Genomic DNA, 18,361 nt, shown 5'->3' with positions numbered 1-18,361 from the left:
ATAGGTACACTTCAACTATGACAGGCAAAATGAGAAAAAAAATCCAGAAAATCACATTGTAGGATTTTTTATGAATTTATTTGCAAATTATGGTGGAAAATAAGTATTTGGTCACCTACAAACAAGCAAGATTTCTAGCTCTCACAGACTTGTAACTTCTTCTTTAAGAGGCTCCTCTGTCCTCCACTCGTTACCTGTATTAATGGCACCTGTTTGAACTTGTTATCAGTATAAAAGACACCTGTCCACAACCTCAAACAGTCACACTCCAAACTCCACTATGGCCAAGACCAAAGAGCTGTCAAAGGACACCAGAAACAAAATTGTAGACCTGCACCAGGCGGGGAAGACTGAATCTGCAATAGGTAAGCAGCTTGGTTTGAAGAAATCAACTGTGGGAGCAATTATTAGGAAATGGAAGACACACAAGACCACTGATAATCTCCCTCGATCTGGGGCTCCACGCAAGATCTCACCCCGTGGGGTCAAAATAATCACAAGAACGGTGAGCAAAAATCCCAGAACCACACGGGGGGGACCTAGTGAATGACCTGCAGAGAGCTGGGACCAAAGTAACAAAGCCTACCATCAGTAACACACTACGCCGCCAGGGACTCAAATCCTGCAGTGCCAGACGGGACACCCCCTACTTAAGCCAGTACATGTCCAGGCCCGTCTGAAGTGTGCTAGAGAGCATTTGGATGATCCAGAAGAAGATTGGGAGAATGTCTGAATGGTCAGATGAAACCAAAATATAACTTTTTGGTAAAAACTCAACTCAACTGTTTGGAGGACAAAGAATGCTGAGTTGCATCCAAAGAACACCATAACTACTGCGAAGCATGGGGGTGGAAACATCATGCTTGGGGGTGTTTTTCTGCAAAGGGACCAGGACGACTGATCCGTGTAAAGGAAAGAATGAATGGGGCCATGTATCGTGAGATTTTTAATGAAAACCTCCTTCCATCAGCAAGGGTATTGAAGATGAAACGTGGCTGGGTCTTTCAGCATGACAATGATCCCAAACACACCGCCCGGGCAACGAAGGAGTGGCTTCGTAAGAAGCATTTCAAGGTCCTGGAGTGGCCTAGCCAGTCTCCAGATCTCAACCCCATAGAAAATATTTGGAGGGAGTTGAAAGTCTGTGTTGCCCAGCAACAGCCCCAAAACATCACTGCTCTAGAGGAGATCTACATGGAGGAATGGGCCAAAATACCAGCAACAGTGTGTGAAAACCTTGTGAAGACTTACAGAAAACGTTTGATCGCTGTCATTGCCAACAAAGGGTATATAACAAAGTATTGAGATAAACTTTTGTTATTGACCAAATACTTATTTTCCACCATAATTTGCAAATACATTCATTAAAAATCCTACATTGTGATTTTCTGGATTTTTTTTTCTCATTTTGTCTGTCATAGTTGAAGTGTACCTATGATGAACATTACAGGCCTCTCTCATCTTTTTAAGTGGGAGAACTTGCACAACTGGTGGCTGACTAAATACTTTTTTGCCCCACTGTATATGTATATTAACGTAGTCAAATGTTTAGCATTTGGTCCCATATTCATAGCACGCAATGACTACATCAAGCTTGTGACTTTATACATTTGTTGGATGCATTTGCTATTTGTTTCGGTTGTGTTTCAGATTATTTTGTGCCCAATATAAATTAATGGTAAATAAAGTATTCTGTTATTTAGAAGTCACTTTTATTGTAAATAAGATTAGAGTATGTTTCTAAACACTTCTACATTAATGTGGATACTACCATGATTACAGATAATCCTGAATGAATCATGAATAATGACGAGTTAGAACGTTACAGACACACAAATATCATAACCTCCCCTGTTATTAACATGACTTGGGGGTAGGATATTTGTGTCTGTAGCCAAAACAACAAAAAATGTGTCACTTTCCCAATACTTTTGTTTGCTTTCCCTCCTCTGTCTTTAGTTCTCTCTCCTAATGCCCTGCTCTCCTTCTCTCTTCCTCTCCTCCTCTCCTCTGCAGGGTTAAGAAATGGGATGTTCCCATGGAGAAGATTTACAACAAAACCCAGAGGGAGAAGTTTGCCTGGGCCATCGACATGGCTGAAGAGGACTACGAGTTTTAGATCCTGTTCTGTCATTTTATCCCTCCATTTTATTATTGTTTAATTTTAGAAGTATGTGTAGTTCATGTGATTGAGTCCACCATGTAAAATGGAGATCATTCTTAGCAATTGACCAGGGTCCTGTTTGAAGCATGTACTGTATCCTTCCTTCCTCCCTTGAATTGAACGCAGATCTGATAGGTTAAAGCAGTATGGTAGAAACCTTGCTTACACGTATCCAATCACATGCAAATCAGTGACGAGGAATAAAATAGTGCATTGGCCAAGTATTCAAACAGGGATCACGCCCTGAATCTTACTGCAGTGAAAAGTATAGTAGTGTGTTTGACCAAAACATGTTAACCGGACCTTTCAACCTTATCAGCTTCTGTGATTTTCAGCTAGCTAATAGAAGAACTGTAAATGCCTGCTTTTTCTATTGATTTATGCTACAATATCTTAGTCATCAAATATATTGATAAATTCTATATTTTGAAATATTCATGAATTAATCAAAGAATTCCCTAATGAGCGGCACCTTCATACTTTGTGGAAAGAAACAGAGCAGTGGTATGGGGTGCGTGTGTGTGTGTGTTTAATGGTGAATGAGTGCACCATATTTGATGATTTATGAACTTTGAAATCTGTATGAAGAGAAGAGAAGAACACGAGGATGATGTTTATAATGGGTGATGATGAATAAGAAGCAACCAATCACTATGCTCGTGTAATTCTGGCACATAGAATGTGAATGTTTTTCATTGGTTTCATTTTGCTGTTTATTTCAGGGATGTATATATTTCTTGTCTGTTTTCAGTACGTACTGGTATGTTATTCTGTATTTTGTAGGATATGTATCCTTCGTGTTGTCACCAGGCCTCCCTACCTGTAGATAGATGTCTTTTCACACGTTTTGCTGAATGAAAACTATTCCACTGTATGTTACTTGAAGAAATGGCTATATAAAAATGTATTGTTTTGGTGCCTGTTTTGTGTAGATACAAATGACTGCTTGCTCTTCTAAAAGGAGACTAATAGAAATGTGTGAGGGATATGGATTTTGCCAAAAACAAAAACAACTGTTACATAAAGATCTATCATTAATTAAAGATTTGAGGGTGTTTTTTGTACTGCTGTAAACAATGTGGAAGAAATATGTCCTCTATGAAATGAAGCATTTACGTAATATTATTCAATTAGCATTATTGCCACTAAGCACTTATTTAGCATTAATGTAACTAGTCAATAGCCTTTCTTAATAACCCTTTAGACATTTAGTTTTGTTTGTTGTTTGCTAATTATTTTTGCTTTTGTAGATTATTTGAGAATAAAACATTACAACTCATCATTCCACTGCTTTCCTTCCCTGAGAGACTAAAGTTACATTTTCTTATGTAATGACCAAAACATCAACTGCTGAAAGATATTTGACATGAATAAGATCAATCATTAACTACAGGACCCATTATGGCTGTGATGTACTCTACAAAATATGCAGCAGTTGTCAGTCTCTGGAATTATACATAGACAAATTCATATTGTTTATCAAGCTTATATTCAAGTTTCTGAATGACTTGAATCCAAAAATACAGCACAATGGGATAGTGTATCAGAACACACTACATTTAGAGAAAGAGGGAAATGTAGTCCTGTCAGATAATTAACAGTGGCCAATCAGGGTGGTGGTCGCAATACAATTCTCAATGATCTTATGTCCTTTGGGAGAGAGGGGGGAGGTAACAGGTTTGCGTGCTGTGCTGTGCTGTTGTGTGTTGTGTTGGCTCTACAGTTTCTGTCTGTGCTGTGTATTCCTGCTGTGGTGACCTGTCCTGTTAATGGGTCTATGTGTACACTCAGTTTAGAAAGAAAAGTGAAATGAAACCACAACTCAACACATGACATTGTCATCTTTATGAAACTGAAACTTATTTGCGGTACCTCCTGAGACCACACGAGGGCTCTGTTATAAAAGCAGGTCAAAACTCCCCACACAATGACAAAAGTAGTCTATTACAATCAAGATCATGGCTTAAACAAATACTTGTAACAATTGTCATTGTATGACTTGATAAAGATTAGACAAAGAGTGGATGTGTGAACATGTTTGTAGTTCCATGTTTTGTGGTGAGTTTCAGGCCACTCTATGGGTGTCATAGGAGTGTGACTTTGGCTTTCAGCAAGAACACTAATTATTTATGTACTTGAAATGACTGTAGATGGGATGTGGTGCACCAAGGACAATGTTGGATTACATTTAGTCAAAGAGCACTAGGCCTATAGCCTAGATAAGGGCTCTGCAAACCCTGTTCCTGAAGAGGTACCCTCCTGTAGGTTTTCACTCCAACCCTGTTCCTAGAGAGCAACCCTCCTGTAGGTTTTCACTCCAATCCTTTTCCTGGAGAGCTACCCCCCTTTAGGTTTTTGTGCCCACCCTAATCTAGCACACCTGATTCTAATCATAAACTTGTTGATAAACTGAATCAGGTTAGTCACAACTGGGATTGGATTGAAAACCTACAGGAGGGTATCTCTCCAGGAACAGGGTTGGAGTGTAAACCTACAGGAGGGTATCTCTCCACGAACAGGGTTGGAGTGTAAACCTACAGGAGGGTATCTCTCCAGGAACGGGGTTGGAGTGTAAACCTACAGGAGGGTAGCTCTCCAGGAACAGGGTTGGAGTGTAAACCTACAGGAGGGTATCTCTCCAGGAACAGGGTTGGAGTGTAAACCTACAGGAGGGTATCTCTCCAGGAACAGGGTTGGAGTGTAAACCTACAGGAGGGTAGCTCTCCACGAACAGGGTTGGAGTGTAAACCTACAGGAGGGTATCTCTCCAGGAACAAGGTTAGATTGAAAACCTACAGGAGGGTAGCTCTCCAGGAACAGGGTTGGAGTGTAAACCTACAGGAGGGTATCTCTCCAGGAACGGGGTTGGAGTGTAAACCTACAGGAGGGTAGCTCTCCAGGAACAGGGTTGGAGTGTAAACCTACAGGAGGGTATCTCTCCAGGAACAGGGTTGGAGTGTAAACCTACAGGAGGGTATCTCTCCAGGAACAGGGTTGGAGAGCCCTGGACTAAAGTGTAATAAATTATACATGACTACATTGCGTAAAAACACTCAGAATATGGCATATTCAGGCTTGTAGGCTACTTTGTTTCAGCAGGTTTGTGAGTTTGTATGCAAATGCCTCCTAATGCCACTGGTTGGCAATGTATTGCACAAGTACAGTGCCTTGAGAAAGTATTCACACCCCTGTCCCCTTTCCACATGTTGTTGTGTTACAGCCTGAATTCAAAATGGATTCAAAAATAATTATTCCTCACCCATCTACACACAAAACCCCATAATGACAAAGTGAAAACAGGTTTTTAGATATTTTAGCAAATGTATTGAAAATTAAATGCAGAAATATCTCATTTACATAAGTATTCACACCCCTGAGTCAATACAAGAGCTTTGCACACATGGATTGTACAATATTTTCAAATTATTCTTCAAGCTCTGTCAAGTTGGTTGTTGATCATTGCCAGATAGCCATTTTCAAGTCTTGTCACAGATTTTCATGCCAATTTAAGCCACTTAGGAAAATATTGGTAATCAACTCCAGTGTATATTTGGCCTTGTGTTTTAGGTTACTGTCCTGCTGAAAGGTGAACTTTTCTCCCAGTGTCTGTTGGAAAGCAGACTGAACCAGGTTTTCCTCTAGGATTGTGCTTAGCTCTATACTGTTCATTTGTATTCTTTAAAAAAAACTCTCTAGTCCTTGCCAATGCCAGCCATACCCATAACATGATGCAGCCACCACTTTATTCAAAATGTAAAGTGTAGTTCTCAGCGATGTGTTGCGTTGGATTTGCAAACACAATGCTTTGTATTCAGGACATAAAGTTAATTTCTTTGACACATTTTTATGCCGTTTTACTTTAGTGCCTTATTGCAAACAGGATACATGTTTTGGAATATTTGTATTCTGTTTATTCTGTCATTTACGTTAGTATTGTGGAGTAACTACAATGTTGTTGTGCCATCCTCAGTTTTCTCCCATCACAGCCATCACTCTGTAACTGTTTTAAAGTCACCATTGGCCTCGTGGTGAAATCCCTGAGTGGGTTTCCTCCTCTCCGTGAACTGAGTTAGGAAGGACTATCTTTATAGTGAGTAGGTGTATTGATACACCATCCAAAGTGTAATAATAACCTCACCATGCTAAAATAGATATTCAAAGTCTGCTTTTCACCCATCTAGGAATAGGTGCTCTTCTTTGCGAGGCATTGAAAAACCTCCCTGGTCTTTGTGTTTGAATCTGTTTGAAATTCACTGCTCAACTAAGGGACCATACATATAATTGTATGTGTGGGGTACAGAGATGAGGTCGTCATTCAACAACAAAAAACACTATTATTGCACACTGAGTGAGTCCATGCAACTTATGCGACGGTTTACTCCTGAACGTATTTAGGCTTGGCATAACAAAGGGGTTGAATACTTACTGACTCAATACATTTTTATGAGTTTGTAAAAATGTCTAAATAGATAATTCCACTTTGACATGATGTGGTATTGTGTGTAGGCAGGCCAGGGACACAAAATCTCAATTTAATCCATTTTAAATTCAGGCTGTAATAACAAAATGTGAAAAAGTCGAGGGGTTTGAATACTTTCTGACGGAACTTTTAGTTCTCACTGACACTGACCAAAGGGGCGCAATAATTAGCTATGCTTAGTTAGCCTACTTATAGTAAACAGATAATTATGAAAACGAAGTAGACTGAGGGGTGGAAAAGGAAGTGCTGTATCTTTAAGAGACCGATCTATCCGATGCTTTGTTGTACAGAGGGGTCGGATGGGGGAAGGGCCCGAGCCGTGCATGATACAGACAAAACTTGCTTATGGCTCTCTCCGTCGATGGGGAACTGTGACAGGACGCAAAAGGAAAAGGGATCTTTCTCCTCACGACTGAAGCGTACGCACACTGTTGGGACCACAATGATATAATCACGAAAAAGGGGAAGACGGGAGGACAGCCGAAGTTGGACCGGCGGAGATGAGCGGGGCCGTGATTGCGGCGATATACCGAGGTGTTGTTCTGCTATTGTTGCGCTGCTCGCGTGTTCCAGTTGGATTTTGAGACGGTAAGACGAAGGGTACTAGAAGGGTGACCTAAAATAAAGGCTATGGCGATAGCTAACTGGGTTTGTCTGCGTTGAAATCAGCCATTCTTCCTTGGCCGAACAACTGCCCACCACCCTCGCCTTTAGGAAAATGTAGCACGGAATTCCTTGCCTCGCAGTGTATCCGCTCTCCCTTTCGCAACGAATGTTATTTTGTATTGCTTGTTACAAAACGAGCAGAATCTGGGCCCATGGAAATAAACTTTATGGGTAGCTTGGGAAGGAAACATTCCATTTAGCTAATAGGCCAGTTTGAGGGATCAAATCCTATCTAATCTATTTAAATGTGCCGCGGATTACAGTTAACTTGTGGATTTCCATGTATTATCTTCGTGAGAAAAGTGTTGTAAATGATGTAAATCGGTTTGTATATTCCCATACTAGTGTGTGATCAGCTGGAGTTGATTGGTGCACGTCTGTCATTTTCTCAGTCCAGCACCTGTAGGCCTACTTGCACAAAATATGTAGCATCATAGCGAAGACTATTGCACAACATATGACCCTAATAACATAGGTTTAGGCCTACACCTAAACTCACCTAGCCATATTTCTAACAGTAAGGCAATATGCAAGTTTGACAGACCGTAGCCAAATAGATGATCAACTCCAGAGAATATGTTTTGATGGGTTTTCCCCCTGTTCTGTAGGTATCCCTGTCTCTGTCTCGCCCAGGGCTGTGGAGATTGTTCTGAAAGGAAAAGGACAACAAACAGGGGAAGTGAACATGGCTGGGACCTCGGGCTTCTTTTCCAACGGACCCATTCCGTGGATTGAGAGTGACACCGAGATGAACAATCTTTACCGGGATCTGGAATTGGGGACCGTGTTGACTTTGTTTTACTCCAAAAAGTCCCAGCGACCTGAGAGAAGGACATTTCAGGTCAAACTTGAGACGAGGACAATTATCTGGACCCGAGGCACGGATAAAATAGAGGGAGAAAGTGAGTATGGCTCTCGCATTTGAAAATGTGTGCAATGCATAGGCTGCATGATATTCTGTTTCATCCAATGAATACGATTTAGGCCTATCTTTGTCCCAAAAATATTTGATCACACTGTCGTCACTGTCGCACAGAATATGTTCTGACAGGAGAATATGATGCCAAACCGGTCTGTTTACCTGCTGTCATAAACAGGAATGTTTTTACAAAACAACAAAGCTGTGAGACGCACGAGTGTCACACAATAACAAAACACTTGCTATGTCATTTTGTCCAGTAGCTTGTGATTAGACGTGTACAATTACGAAATTGGGTATTTGTTAGTACTATTATGAAGCAATTATGGGATTTGAAGCGTGTTCAATGTTCAGATAATGGAAAAACCATGTCACATGAGGCCAGAGCAAAGCCAAAAAGTGGGGCCTATAGCCTATTGAAACATCCCTATTTGGCCCCGTTTGAACATGACCTACATATAATCTTGTCCCAGTGTTAAATAAAGTGTACAAACGCATGCTGGATAGAAGTGTCATTCATCACAGGCCCTGTGTGTTTTCGTGAAGGGAGCCTTGTGCGTGCGCCCCTCACTCAGAACGGTCTCCTGGGTAGCAGGATGCCTCTCACACAGCTGTACTCTGCTCCGGATGCAGCCAGGGAGAAAGGAAAAAAGGTTTAAACGACCCCCCCCCCCCCCCCCATACCGATGGTTGTCCTTTGTTTGCTTAAATCCATACTTTAAAAAATAAAACCTTAATCTTATTGCTACATCCAACGACTGACTGGTTTACATGAGATTCAATGTGCACAGCGCATGACATTTTATTAAAACATGGATTTCAGGAAACAAATTAAGGCACGCAACAACAAACACAGGTAAACAGTTTTACATTTTTGAAGTATGGATTCATAACTTTAAGGAGTCGGAGGTTCATTTAGGAAAGTTTAGTCTTTGCTCAACTCCATGGAGGAGTTTCAGGACTTGACAACGTCGTCATATGATATCCTACTCTTTGCGAGTGAGACGATAATGGCGAATGCATCTCCTTAAAAATATAATGGATAGTTTTTACTGGAAGTGTGGGATCATTTGGGAAAGAATCGGCGCCATTTTAGTCTTCCGTCCTATCGATGATGGGGAGATCAGTGGGTCTTTCACATCACCACTGACTCAGCAGTTTTGATGCTTGCTGGTTGCCTCTGAGAGGAAATAAAGATGATGTCCAGTTACCTGCTGTATGTAGATAATTCTCCCTAGTAAATTATCATATGTCGATTGAATTGAATACAAATCGAATTGTATTTGTCAATTGTCCCGAATACAACAGGTATAGACTTTACCGTGAAATGCTTACTTTACAGCCCTTTCCCAACAATGCAGAGGTAAAAAGTATTTACAAGGACTACCTGTACCTAGTCGATGTGTCAATACCTCCTTAGTGATTGGTGTACTTTTGGTCCCCTGATAAACATTTGGCATATCATAAGTGATGTAGTAGTATTCAAATTGTAACTGGTGAACAGCAGTTCACTTATTTGATGTATACTGACCTCACAGGAATGAAGGACTGCACTAACGGACATAAAGTTTTTGGTTGGTTCAGTAACCTATCAAACCCTAACCCAGCCTCCTCACTGTTGCTTTCCCCGCCTACCCTTGACTGAATCTCAGGCGAAGACCACAGCTTAGGTCTAAGTGCACCGCGAAAATTCTAGACGGAACCGACAGAGACCCAAAATGTCAGTGTGGCCGAGACGGTCCTGTCCCAAACACACATCAAGCAGGTGACCACCTCATCTCAAACACACCAGGGCTGGTGTGTGTGTGCGCCTTTATCTAACCACAGTCATAGCTTGCATCAACACACAAACATCTGGGTTTTGGTGTAGTGGTAGACAGTATGTCTTTATACTCTCAGCCAGCCAGGAACATGCAGTAAGGTAAGCCTGTTTGACAAATCTAAACTCGTGTTTGAACAGGTGTTACTGGGATTTCTTAACATGGCACTTGTATGTTGTAAGACTTGCTGGTTTAGCAAGTGTCACTAAGACTGAAGTCCCCGTGTTGGCAGAATGTAGTCCGAGCACTGGCACTTGCACTCAGTGTGACCTGAGAATGTGGACAACATAGGTTCTCATTTGTGCCGACAAGCCTGAAGGCAGAGAGCGAGAATCGAGACACGCAGGACCCAATTATTCCCCCAGATATCTCCATGCCCTTCTTTAGTAAGCACAAATCAGTCCCAAGCCACTGTGTAAACAACACAAACAAATCTGAAACCAAATCTGTTTTTTCTGAGTGAAGCTATTTTCGAGTCCGTAAGGATCATACTTATTAGAATCCCACTATAGGAAAGAGGGTTTACGAGACATGGAGAAAGGTGTTGATGAGGTGGCTACATCAGTGACTGCACACAACAGAATCCGAGACCCAGTAACTGCAGACATGCAGGCTGGACTGGTTCCATTCTGTGTGGATCATGAGCTTCCTTGTGAAAGTTATTGTAGCTGTCACATTGGATAAGATCTTCTGAGAAGTGTAAATGTTGTGGTGAGATTCTGACGAATACTCTTTTTTTTGGGGGGGGGGGGTGGGAGATATTTAGATGTACTGAAACCATCTCAGATTTGAGAGAGAGGTGTGTCTGTTCCAGCAAAGGCACCTGCACGCCTCTGTGGAAACTGTCAGTCAGTATATGTAGGCCAATGGCATGCCTTGAACTAGGATTTTCCATCCTTTCAGAAACACAAGTCTAATGAAAAAGGACAACCACAGTCAAATATAGCCTACATCATGGTTGACTGTGCATTGGCCAATTAGTTTGTTCAACAGCTCTGCTCTAACACTTCAAAACAAACTACACTTCAGTGTAGTTTGTTGTTATCCTCCCATGCTTTCATCCTCAAACGTGCATATTATCCCTAAAGTCAACAAAGATAGTTGTGAGCCAATGAGAGAAAGGTTAATGGGGTAGAGGGAAGTAACATGAAGAGCAAACAGGGAGAGACGTGTTGGTATGTTAGTCAGGATGCCTCCTCTCCTCTCCCTGTGTAAGGTCACACCTCTGGCTAGCTCTTATTTCCTGGAGCTTCACAATAACTCTGCAAATATTTAGACTGACTTACATGTTCTCTCGAATATCAACCTGTCAGATTGACTTAGTCTCAACGGAAGTCAGCTGCATAGATGCATGTGATGCAAAGTAGATGTGTGTTTTGTGTGAGAGATTCTTCGAGATGAAAGAAGGTGGGTACATACGCACACACAGGCGCACAGACCGTGTAGGCGGCAGAGCAGCACAGGATGTGTGGTTTAGGGCAGGAAGAGGAGCAGGAGCAGAGCTATGCGAGAGCTATGCTGTGTGTGTGTGTGTGTGAATATCTTAATGCCTAACTAACTGCACCAGGACAATTGGTGTACCTCAACACTGTCACTAACACAATCCCACTGCCACTGTCTGTAACTTCCACTCTCCATATGCTTTACAGCTCATTCTTCTGGCCAAATCAGAACTTGAGATGCACTTTTCTACAGTAACTAGATGTCTTGCGCAAATCTCCCATTGACATGATTTATGACGAAGTTCAAGGTATGCAGTGTATGCCCTGAAACATGCACTGAATTGGGCTATTCAGGTTTCTGTTCCTTAGCTTTTGATCACCATCTGCAAGGCAAAAAAGGAAAGCTCCTGTTCTGTCTCCTCTGAGGCCCGGTCGGCCCTTATAGTGAGCAGGTGTGTGTGTGTGGCTTGATGTTGTGGTCCTCTGAAGGTCTGTCCCTTGGCCAGTGTGTTGCAACAGTGTGGCTGGACTTAAGAGCAGTGTCTTAATATGTCATGCATTTGTAACACTCTGCTCTGCTTGACAATGTGCAAACTAAATGTGATTGGTGGATACAGTTTAGCTAACCTTACAGACTGTTTCATGTTGGAGTGACTTGGCTGACCCCTGTATCTGTCCCCCCTCCAGTTGATATCCGAGAGATAAAGGAGATCCGAGCGGGCCAGAAGTCTCGGGACTTTGAGCGCTATGTGGAGGACTCTACAGCACGACTAGACCAGGCTCACTGCTTCGTCATCCTACACGGCACCGAGTTCCGCCTCAAAGCACTCAGCCTAGCAGGTAAATACTAAAATACACACCACAGTATTACCTCCAAAGCCTTCCGTTTTGTCAGGTAGAGACACACCCATACCATAATATGGAACTTGAATGTCAGGACTTTGACGCCTAACCTTTGACCCCTCTCCCCAGCGACGTCTGATGAGGAGATGACCATGTGGGTGAAGGGGCTGACCTGGCTGGTGGCAGACACACTCAAATCCCCCACCCCTTTACAGATAGAGAGGTACACCTTTATTCGGTTGGGTAGGCTGAGTGGGCATCACTTGATGGTACGTTGCAAATGGCTATCACAGCACTTTCGGTGTCGAAGACTCATTCTTCAATGTAACTCTTTTTTTTCACCCAGGTGGTTACGGAAGCAGTTTTATGCCGTAGATCGCAACAGAGAAGACAAGTAAGTTAAATAAATCAGTGCTTTTTGGGGGATATAAACTAAATACAGTACCATCGGAAAGTATTCAGACCCCTTGACTTTTTCCACATTTTGTTATGTTACAACCTTATTCTAAAATGGATTAATATATATTTTTTTACTCAGCAATCTACACACAATACCCCATAATGACAAAGTGAAACAGGTTTTTAGATTTTTTCAAATGTAAAACAGAAATAGCTTTACACAAGTATTCAGACCATTTGCTTTGAGACTCGAAATTAAGCTTGGGTGTATGTTTCCATTGATCATCCTTGAGATCCTTGATTGGAGTCCACCTGTGTTAAATTCAATTGACTGGACATGATTTGGACAGGTACACCCCTATCTATATAAGGTCCCACAGTTGACAGTGCAGGTCAGAGCAAAAACCAACCCATGAGATCAAAGGAATTGTCTGTAGAGCTCCGAGACAGGATTGTGTCGAGGCACAGATCTGGGGAAGGGGAACAAAACATTTCTGCAGCATTGAAGGTCCCCAAGAACACATTGGCCTCCATTATTTATAAATGAAAGAAGTTTGGAACCACCAAGACTCTTCCTAGAGCTGGCTAACTGGCCAAATTGAGCAATCGGGGAGAAGGGTCTTGGTCAGGGAGGCCAAAAGGCACCTAAAGACTCTCAGACCATGAGAAACAAGATGCTCTGGTCTGATGAAACCAAAAATGAACTCTTTGGCTGAATGCCAAGCATCACATCTGGAGGAAACCTGGCACCATCCCTACGGTGAAGCTTGGTGGTGGCAGCAAGGATGTTTTTCAGCAGCAGGGACTGGGAGACTAGTCACGATTGAGGCAAAGTACAGAGATCCTTGATTTAAAACCTGGGTTCGGGACAAGTCTCCGAATGCCCAGCCAGAGCCCGGACTTAAACCCGATCTAACATCTCTGGAGAGACCTGAAAATAGCTGTGCAGCATCGCTCCCCATCCAACCTGACAGAGCTTGAGAGGATCAGCAGAGAAGAATGGGAGAATCTCCCCAAATACATGTGGGTCAAGCTCGTAGCATCATACCCAAGACGACTAGGCAGTAATTGCTGCCAAAGGTGTTTCAACAAAGTACTGAGTAAAGGGTCTGAATACTTATGTAAATATATTTCCATGTTCTATAAATGAGCAAAAATGTCTAAACCTGTTTTTGCTTTGTCATTCTGGGGTATTCAAAGGAAGTTGTATTAGTCACATGTGCCGAATACAACAAGTGTTGACCTTACAGTGAAATGTTTACTTATGAGCCCCTAACTAACAATGCTGTTAAAAAAAATACAGATAATAGATAAAAGTAACAGGTAATTAAAGAGCAGCAGTAAAATAATCATAGTGAGATTATATACAGGGGGGGTACCGATACATAGTCAATGTGCGGGGGCACCGGTTGGTTGAGGTAGTATGTACATGTAGGTAGTGCTATGCATAGTTTAATAAATTACAACCGAGAGTAGCAGTGGTGTGGAGAGGCTGCAATGCAAATAGTCTGGGTAGCCATTTTATTAGCTGTTCAGGAGTCTTATGGCTGGGGGGTAGAAGCTGTTTAGAATCCTCTTGGACCTAGACTTGGCCCATGCCAAATCTTTTCAGTCTCCTGAGAATAGGTCGTGGCCTATTCACGACTGTCTTGGTGTGCTTGGACCATGTTAGTTTGTTGGCGATGTGGACACCAAGGAACTTGAAGCTCTCAACCTGCGCCACTGTAGCCCTGTTGATGAGAATGGGGGTGTGCTTGGTCCTCTTTTTCTGTAGTCAACAATCATCTCCTATGTCTTGATCACATTGAGGTAGAGGTTTTTTTCTTGGCACCACACGGTCAGGTCTGACCTCCCTATAGACTGTCTCGTCATTTCCGGTGATCAGTAATGAGCACACTGTGTCATTGGCAAACTTAATGATGGTGTTGGAGTCGTGCCTGGCCGTGCAGTCATGAGTGAACAGGAGGGGACTGTGCACGCACCCTTGAGGGGCCCCTGTATTGAGGATCAGCGTGGCAGATGTTGTTACCTACCTTCACCACCTGGGGGCGGCACGTCAGGAAGTCCAGGATCCAGTTGCAGAGGGAGATGTTTAGTCCCCGGGTCCTTAGCTTATTGATGAGCTTTGAGGGCACTATGGTGTTGAACACTGAGCTGTATTCAATGAATAACATTCTCACATAGGTGTTCCTTTTGTCCAGGTGGGAAAAGGCAGTGTGGAGTGCAATAGAGATTGCATCATCTGTGGATCTGTTGTGGTGGTTCGCAAATTGGAGTGGGTAGGTAGGGTTTCTGGGATGAAACCAGCCTTTCAAAGCACTTCACGGCTACAGATCTGAGTGCTCCGGGTTGGATAGTCATTTAGCCAGGTTACCTTAGTGTTCTTGGGCACAGGCACTATGGGGGTCTGTTTAAAACATGTTAGTATTACAGACTCGGAGAGGTTGAAAATGTCAGTGAAGACACTTGCCATTTGGTCAGCGCATGCTCGCAGTACACATCCTGGTAATCCGTCTGGCCCTGCGGCCCTGTGAATGTTGACCTGTTTAAAGGTCTTACTCACATCTGCTGCGTAAAGCATCATCACACAGTCTTCCGGGAACAGCTGGTGCTCTCATGCATTTTTCAGTTTTATTTGCCTCAAAGCGAGCATAGAAGTAGTTTAGCTCGCCTGGTTGGCTTGTGTCACTGGGCAGCTCTTGGCTGTGCTTTCCTTTTGTAGCCTGTAATGGTTTGCAAGCCCTGCTACATCCGACGAGCGTCAGAGCCGGTGTAGTATGATCTCAGTCCTGTATTGACGCTTTGCCTGTTTGATGGTTCGTCGGAGGGCATAGCGGGTTTTCTTATAAGCTTCCAGGTTAGAGTCCCGCTTTATGAAAGCGGCAGCTCTAGCCTTTAGCTCAGTGCGGATGCTGCCTGTAACCCCAACCAGAAGCCATGGATATGTACGTACGGTCACTGTGGGGACGACGTCATCGATGCACTTATTGATGAAGCCAATGACTGATGTGGTGTTCTCCTCAATGCCATCGGAGGAATCCCGGAACAAATTCCAGTCAGTGCTAGCAAAAAAGTCCTGTAGCTTAGCATCTGCTTGTAAGCAGGAATCAGGAGAATATAATTATGGTCTAATTTGCCAATTGGAGGGAGAGGGAGAGCTTTGTATGAGTCTCTGTGTGTGGAGTATAAGTGGTCCAGAGTTCTGTTTCCTCTGGTTGCACATTTAACATGCTGATAGAAATTTGGTAAAATGGATTTAAGTTTCCCTGTTTTAAAGTCCCCGGCTACTAGGAGTGCTGCCTCTGGGTGAGCGTTTTCTTGTTTGCTTATGGCGGAATATAGCTCATTCAATGCTGTCTTAGTGCCAGCCTCTGACTGTGGTGGTATGTAAACTGCTTTGGAGAATACAGATAACCTGTAGACAACACTACCTACCGAGAGAGTTTATCATGAGATACTCTACCTCAGGCGAGCAATAGCTCGAGACTTCCTTAGATCTCGTGCATCAGCTGTTATTTACAAAAAATACATAGTCCGCCGCTCCTTGTATGTATTGTGTGTAGATTGATGAAAAACAACAATTTAATACCTTTTATAATACGTCTGTAACCTAACAAAATGTGAATTAAGTCGAGGGTTCTGAATACTTTCTCAAGCCACTGTAAATGATTGAAAAAGCATTGCATCAGCTTGAAGATAATGGAGAGCAATAATGCTCTTCTTTCAGAGACTTGGTACATTTGGGTTAGTGTATTATCAATAATTTAGACCAGTATGACTAGCTACATGCTGTAGCAAATAGCAATATAGGCCAGCCAGAGGCATTTTGGACACACTAGGGATGAAAGTAAAACCATACAATGCATGCGGAAAGTCATATTTTTCCACATTTTGTTACGTTACAGCTTTATTATAAAAAATCAATTTTTTTCTCATCCATTTACACAATAACCCATAATGACAAAACAAAAATACGTTTTTAGAAATGTTTGCAATTTTAAAAATAAACAACGTAATAACATTTCCATAAGTATTCAGACCCTGTACTCAGTACTTTGTTGAAGCACCTTTGGCAGCGATTACAGCCTCAAGTCTTCATTGGTTGTGACGCTACAAGCTTGGCACACGTGTATTTGGGGAGTTTCTCCCGTTCTTCTCTGCAGATCCTCTCAAGCTCTGTCAGGTTGGATGGGGAGCGTCACTGCACAGCTATTTTCAAGTCTCCAGAATTGTTCAATCGGGTTCAAGTCCGGGCTCTGGCTGGGCCACTCGGGGACATTCAGAGACTTGTTCCCGACGCCACTCCTGTGTTTTGGCTGTGTGCTTAGAGTCGTTGTCCTGTTGGAAGCTGAACCTTCGCCCCAGTCTGAGAACCTGCTCCAGCGCACTCAGGACTTCATCAAGGATCTCTCTCTGTACTTTGCTCCAATCATCTTTCCCTCAATCGTGACTAGTCTCCCAGTCCCTGCCGCTGAAAAACATCCCCACAGCATGATGCTGCCACCACCATGCTTCACCGTAGGGATGGTGCCAGGTTTCCTCCAGATGTGACGCTTGGCATTCAGGCCAAAGAGTTCAATCTTGGTTTCATCAGACCAGAGAATCTTGTTTCTCATGGTCTGAGAGTCTTCAGGTGCCTTTTGGCAAACTCCAAACGGGCTGTCATGTGCCTTTTTACTGAGGAGTGGCTGGCGTCTGGCCACTCTACCAGAAAGGCCTGATTGGTGGTGCTGCAGAGATGGTTGTTCTTCTGGAAGTTTTCCCACTTCCACAGAGGAGCTCTGTCAGAGTGACCATCTGGGTCTTGGTCACCTCCCTGACCAAGGCCCTTCTCCACCGATTGCTCATTTTGGCCAGCCGGCCAGCTCTAGGAAGAGTCTTGGTGGTTCCACACTTCTTCCATTTAAGAATAATGGAGGCCACTGTGTTCTTGGGGACCTTCAATGCTGCTGAAATGTTTTGGTACCCTTCCCCAGATCTGTGCCTCATCACAATCCTGTCTCAGAGCTCTATGGACAATTCCTTTGACCTCATGGCTTGGTTTTTGCTCTAACATGTACTGTCAACTGTGGGACCTTTATATAGACAGGTGTGTGCCTTTCCAAATCATGTCCAATCAATTGAATTTACTACAGGTGGACTCGAATCAAGTTGTAGAAACATCTCAAGGATGATCATTGGAGACAGGATTCACCTGAGCTCAATTTCGAGTCTCATAGCAAAGGGTCTGAATACTTGTGTCAATAAGGTGTTTCTGTTTCACTTGTAATAAAAGTGCAACATTTTCTAAAAACCTGTTTTCGCTTTGTCATTATGGGGTATTGTGTGTAGGGGTATTGTGTGTAGGGTATTGTGTGTAGGGGTATTGTGTGTAGGGGTATTGTGTGTAGGGGTATTGTGTGTAGGGGTATTGTGTGTAGGGGTATTGTGTGTAGGGGTATTGTGTGTAGGGGTATTGTGTGTAGGGGTATTGTGTGTAGGGGTATTGTGTGTAGGGGTATTGTGTGTAGGGGTATTGTGTGTAGGGGTATTGTGTGTAGGGGTATTGTGTGTAGGGGGTATTGTGTGTAGGGTATTGGTGTAGGTATTGTGTGTAGGGTATGTGTGTAGGGTAGTGTGTGTAGGGGT

At 43.0% G+C, this 18,361-nt stretch overlaps 2 protein-coding genes across 3 annotated transcripts in view; both read left to right on the top strand.

Moving 5' to 3' along the window:
- Nucleotides 1–3,444, top strand: part of top1b (DNA topoisomerase Ib) — a 30,853-nt gene extending 27,409 nt beyond the window's left edge. The window contains exon 21 of the mRNA XM_020472268.2: nt 2,017–3,444. Coding sequence (XP_020327857.1) covers nt 2,017–2,119 — 103 coding nt within the window. The 3' untranslated portion in view covers nt 2,120–3,444. The remainder of the gene's footprint in view (nt 1–2,016) is intronic.
- A 3,478-nt stretch (nt 3,445–6,922) lies between these two features.
- The window catches only part of plcg1 (phospholipase C, gamma 1), a 40,820-nt gene continuing 29,381 nt past the window's right edge, over nt 6,923–18,361 (top strand). For both annotated transcript variants that reach the window (XM_031803632.1, XM_031803633.1), the window contains exons 1-5: nt 6,923–7,232; nt 7,919–8,212; nt 12,179–12,331; nt 12,464–12,557; nt 12,681–12,728. In XM_031803632.1, coding sequence (XP_031659492.1) covers nt 7,996–8,212; nt 12,179–12,331; nt 12,464–12,557; nt 12,681–12,728 — 512 coding nt within the window. In that variant the 5' untranslated portion in view covers nt 6,923–7,232; nt 7,919–7,995. The remainder of the gene's footprint in view (nt 7,233–7,918; nt 8,213–12,178; nt 12,332–12,463; nt 12,558–12,680; nt 12,729–18,361) is intronic.

The sequence above is a fragment of the Oncorhynchus kisutch genome, linkage group LG24, assembly GCF_002021735.2.
Source record: "Oncorhynchus kisutch isolate 150728-3 linkage group LG24, Okis_V2, whole genome shotgun sequence".
NCBI classification, from domain to species: Eukaryota; Metazoa; Chordata; class Actinopteri; order Salmoniformes; family Salmonidae; genus Oncorhynchus; species Oncorhynchus kisutch.
The sequence above is the reverse complement of the archived record's forward strand: the minus strand, read 5'-3'. Positions and strand labels throughout refer to the sequence as shown.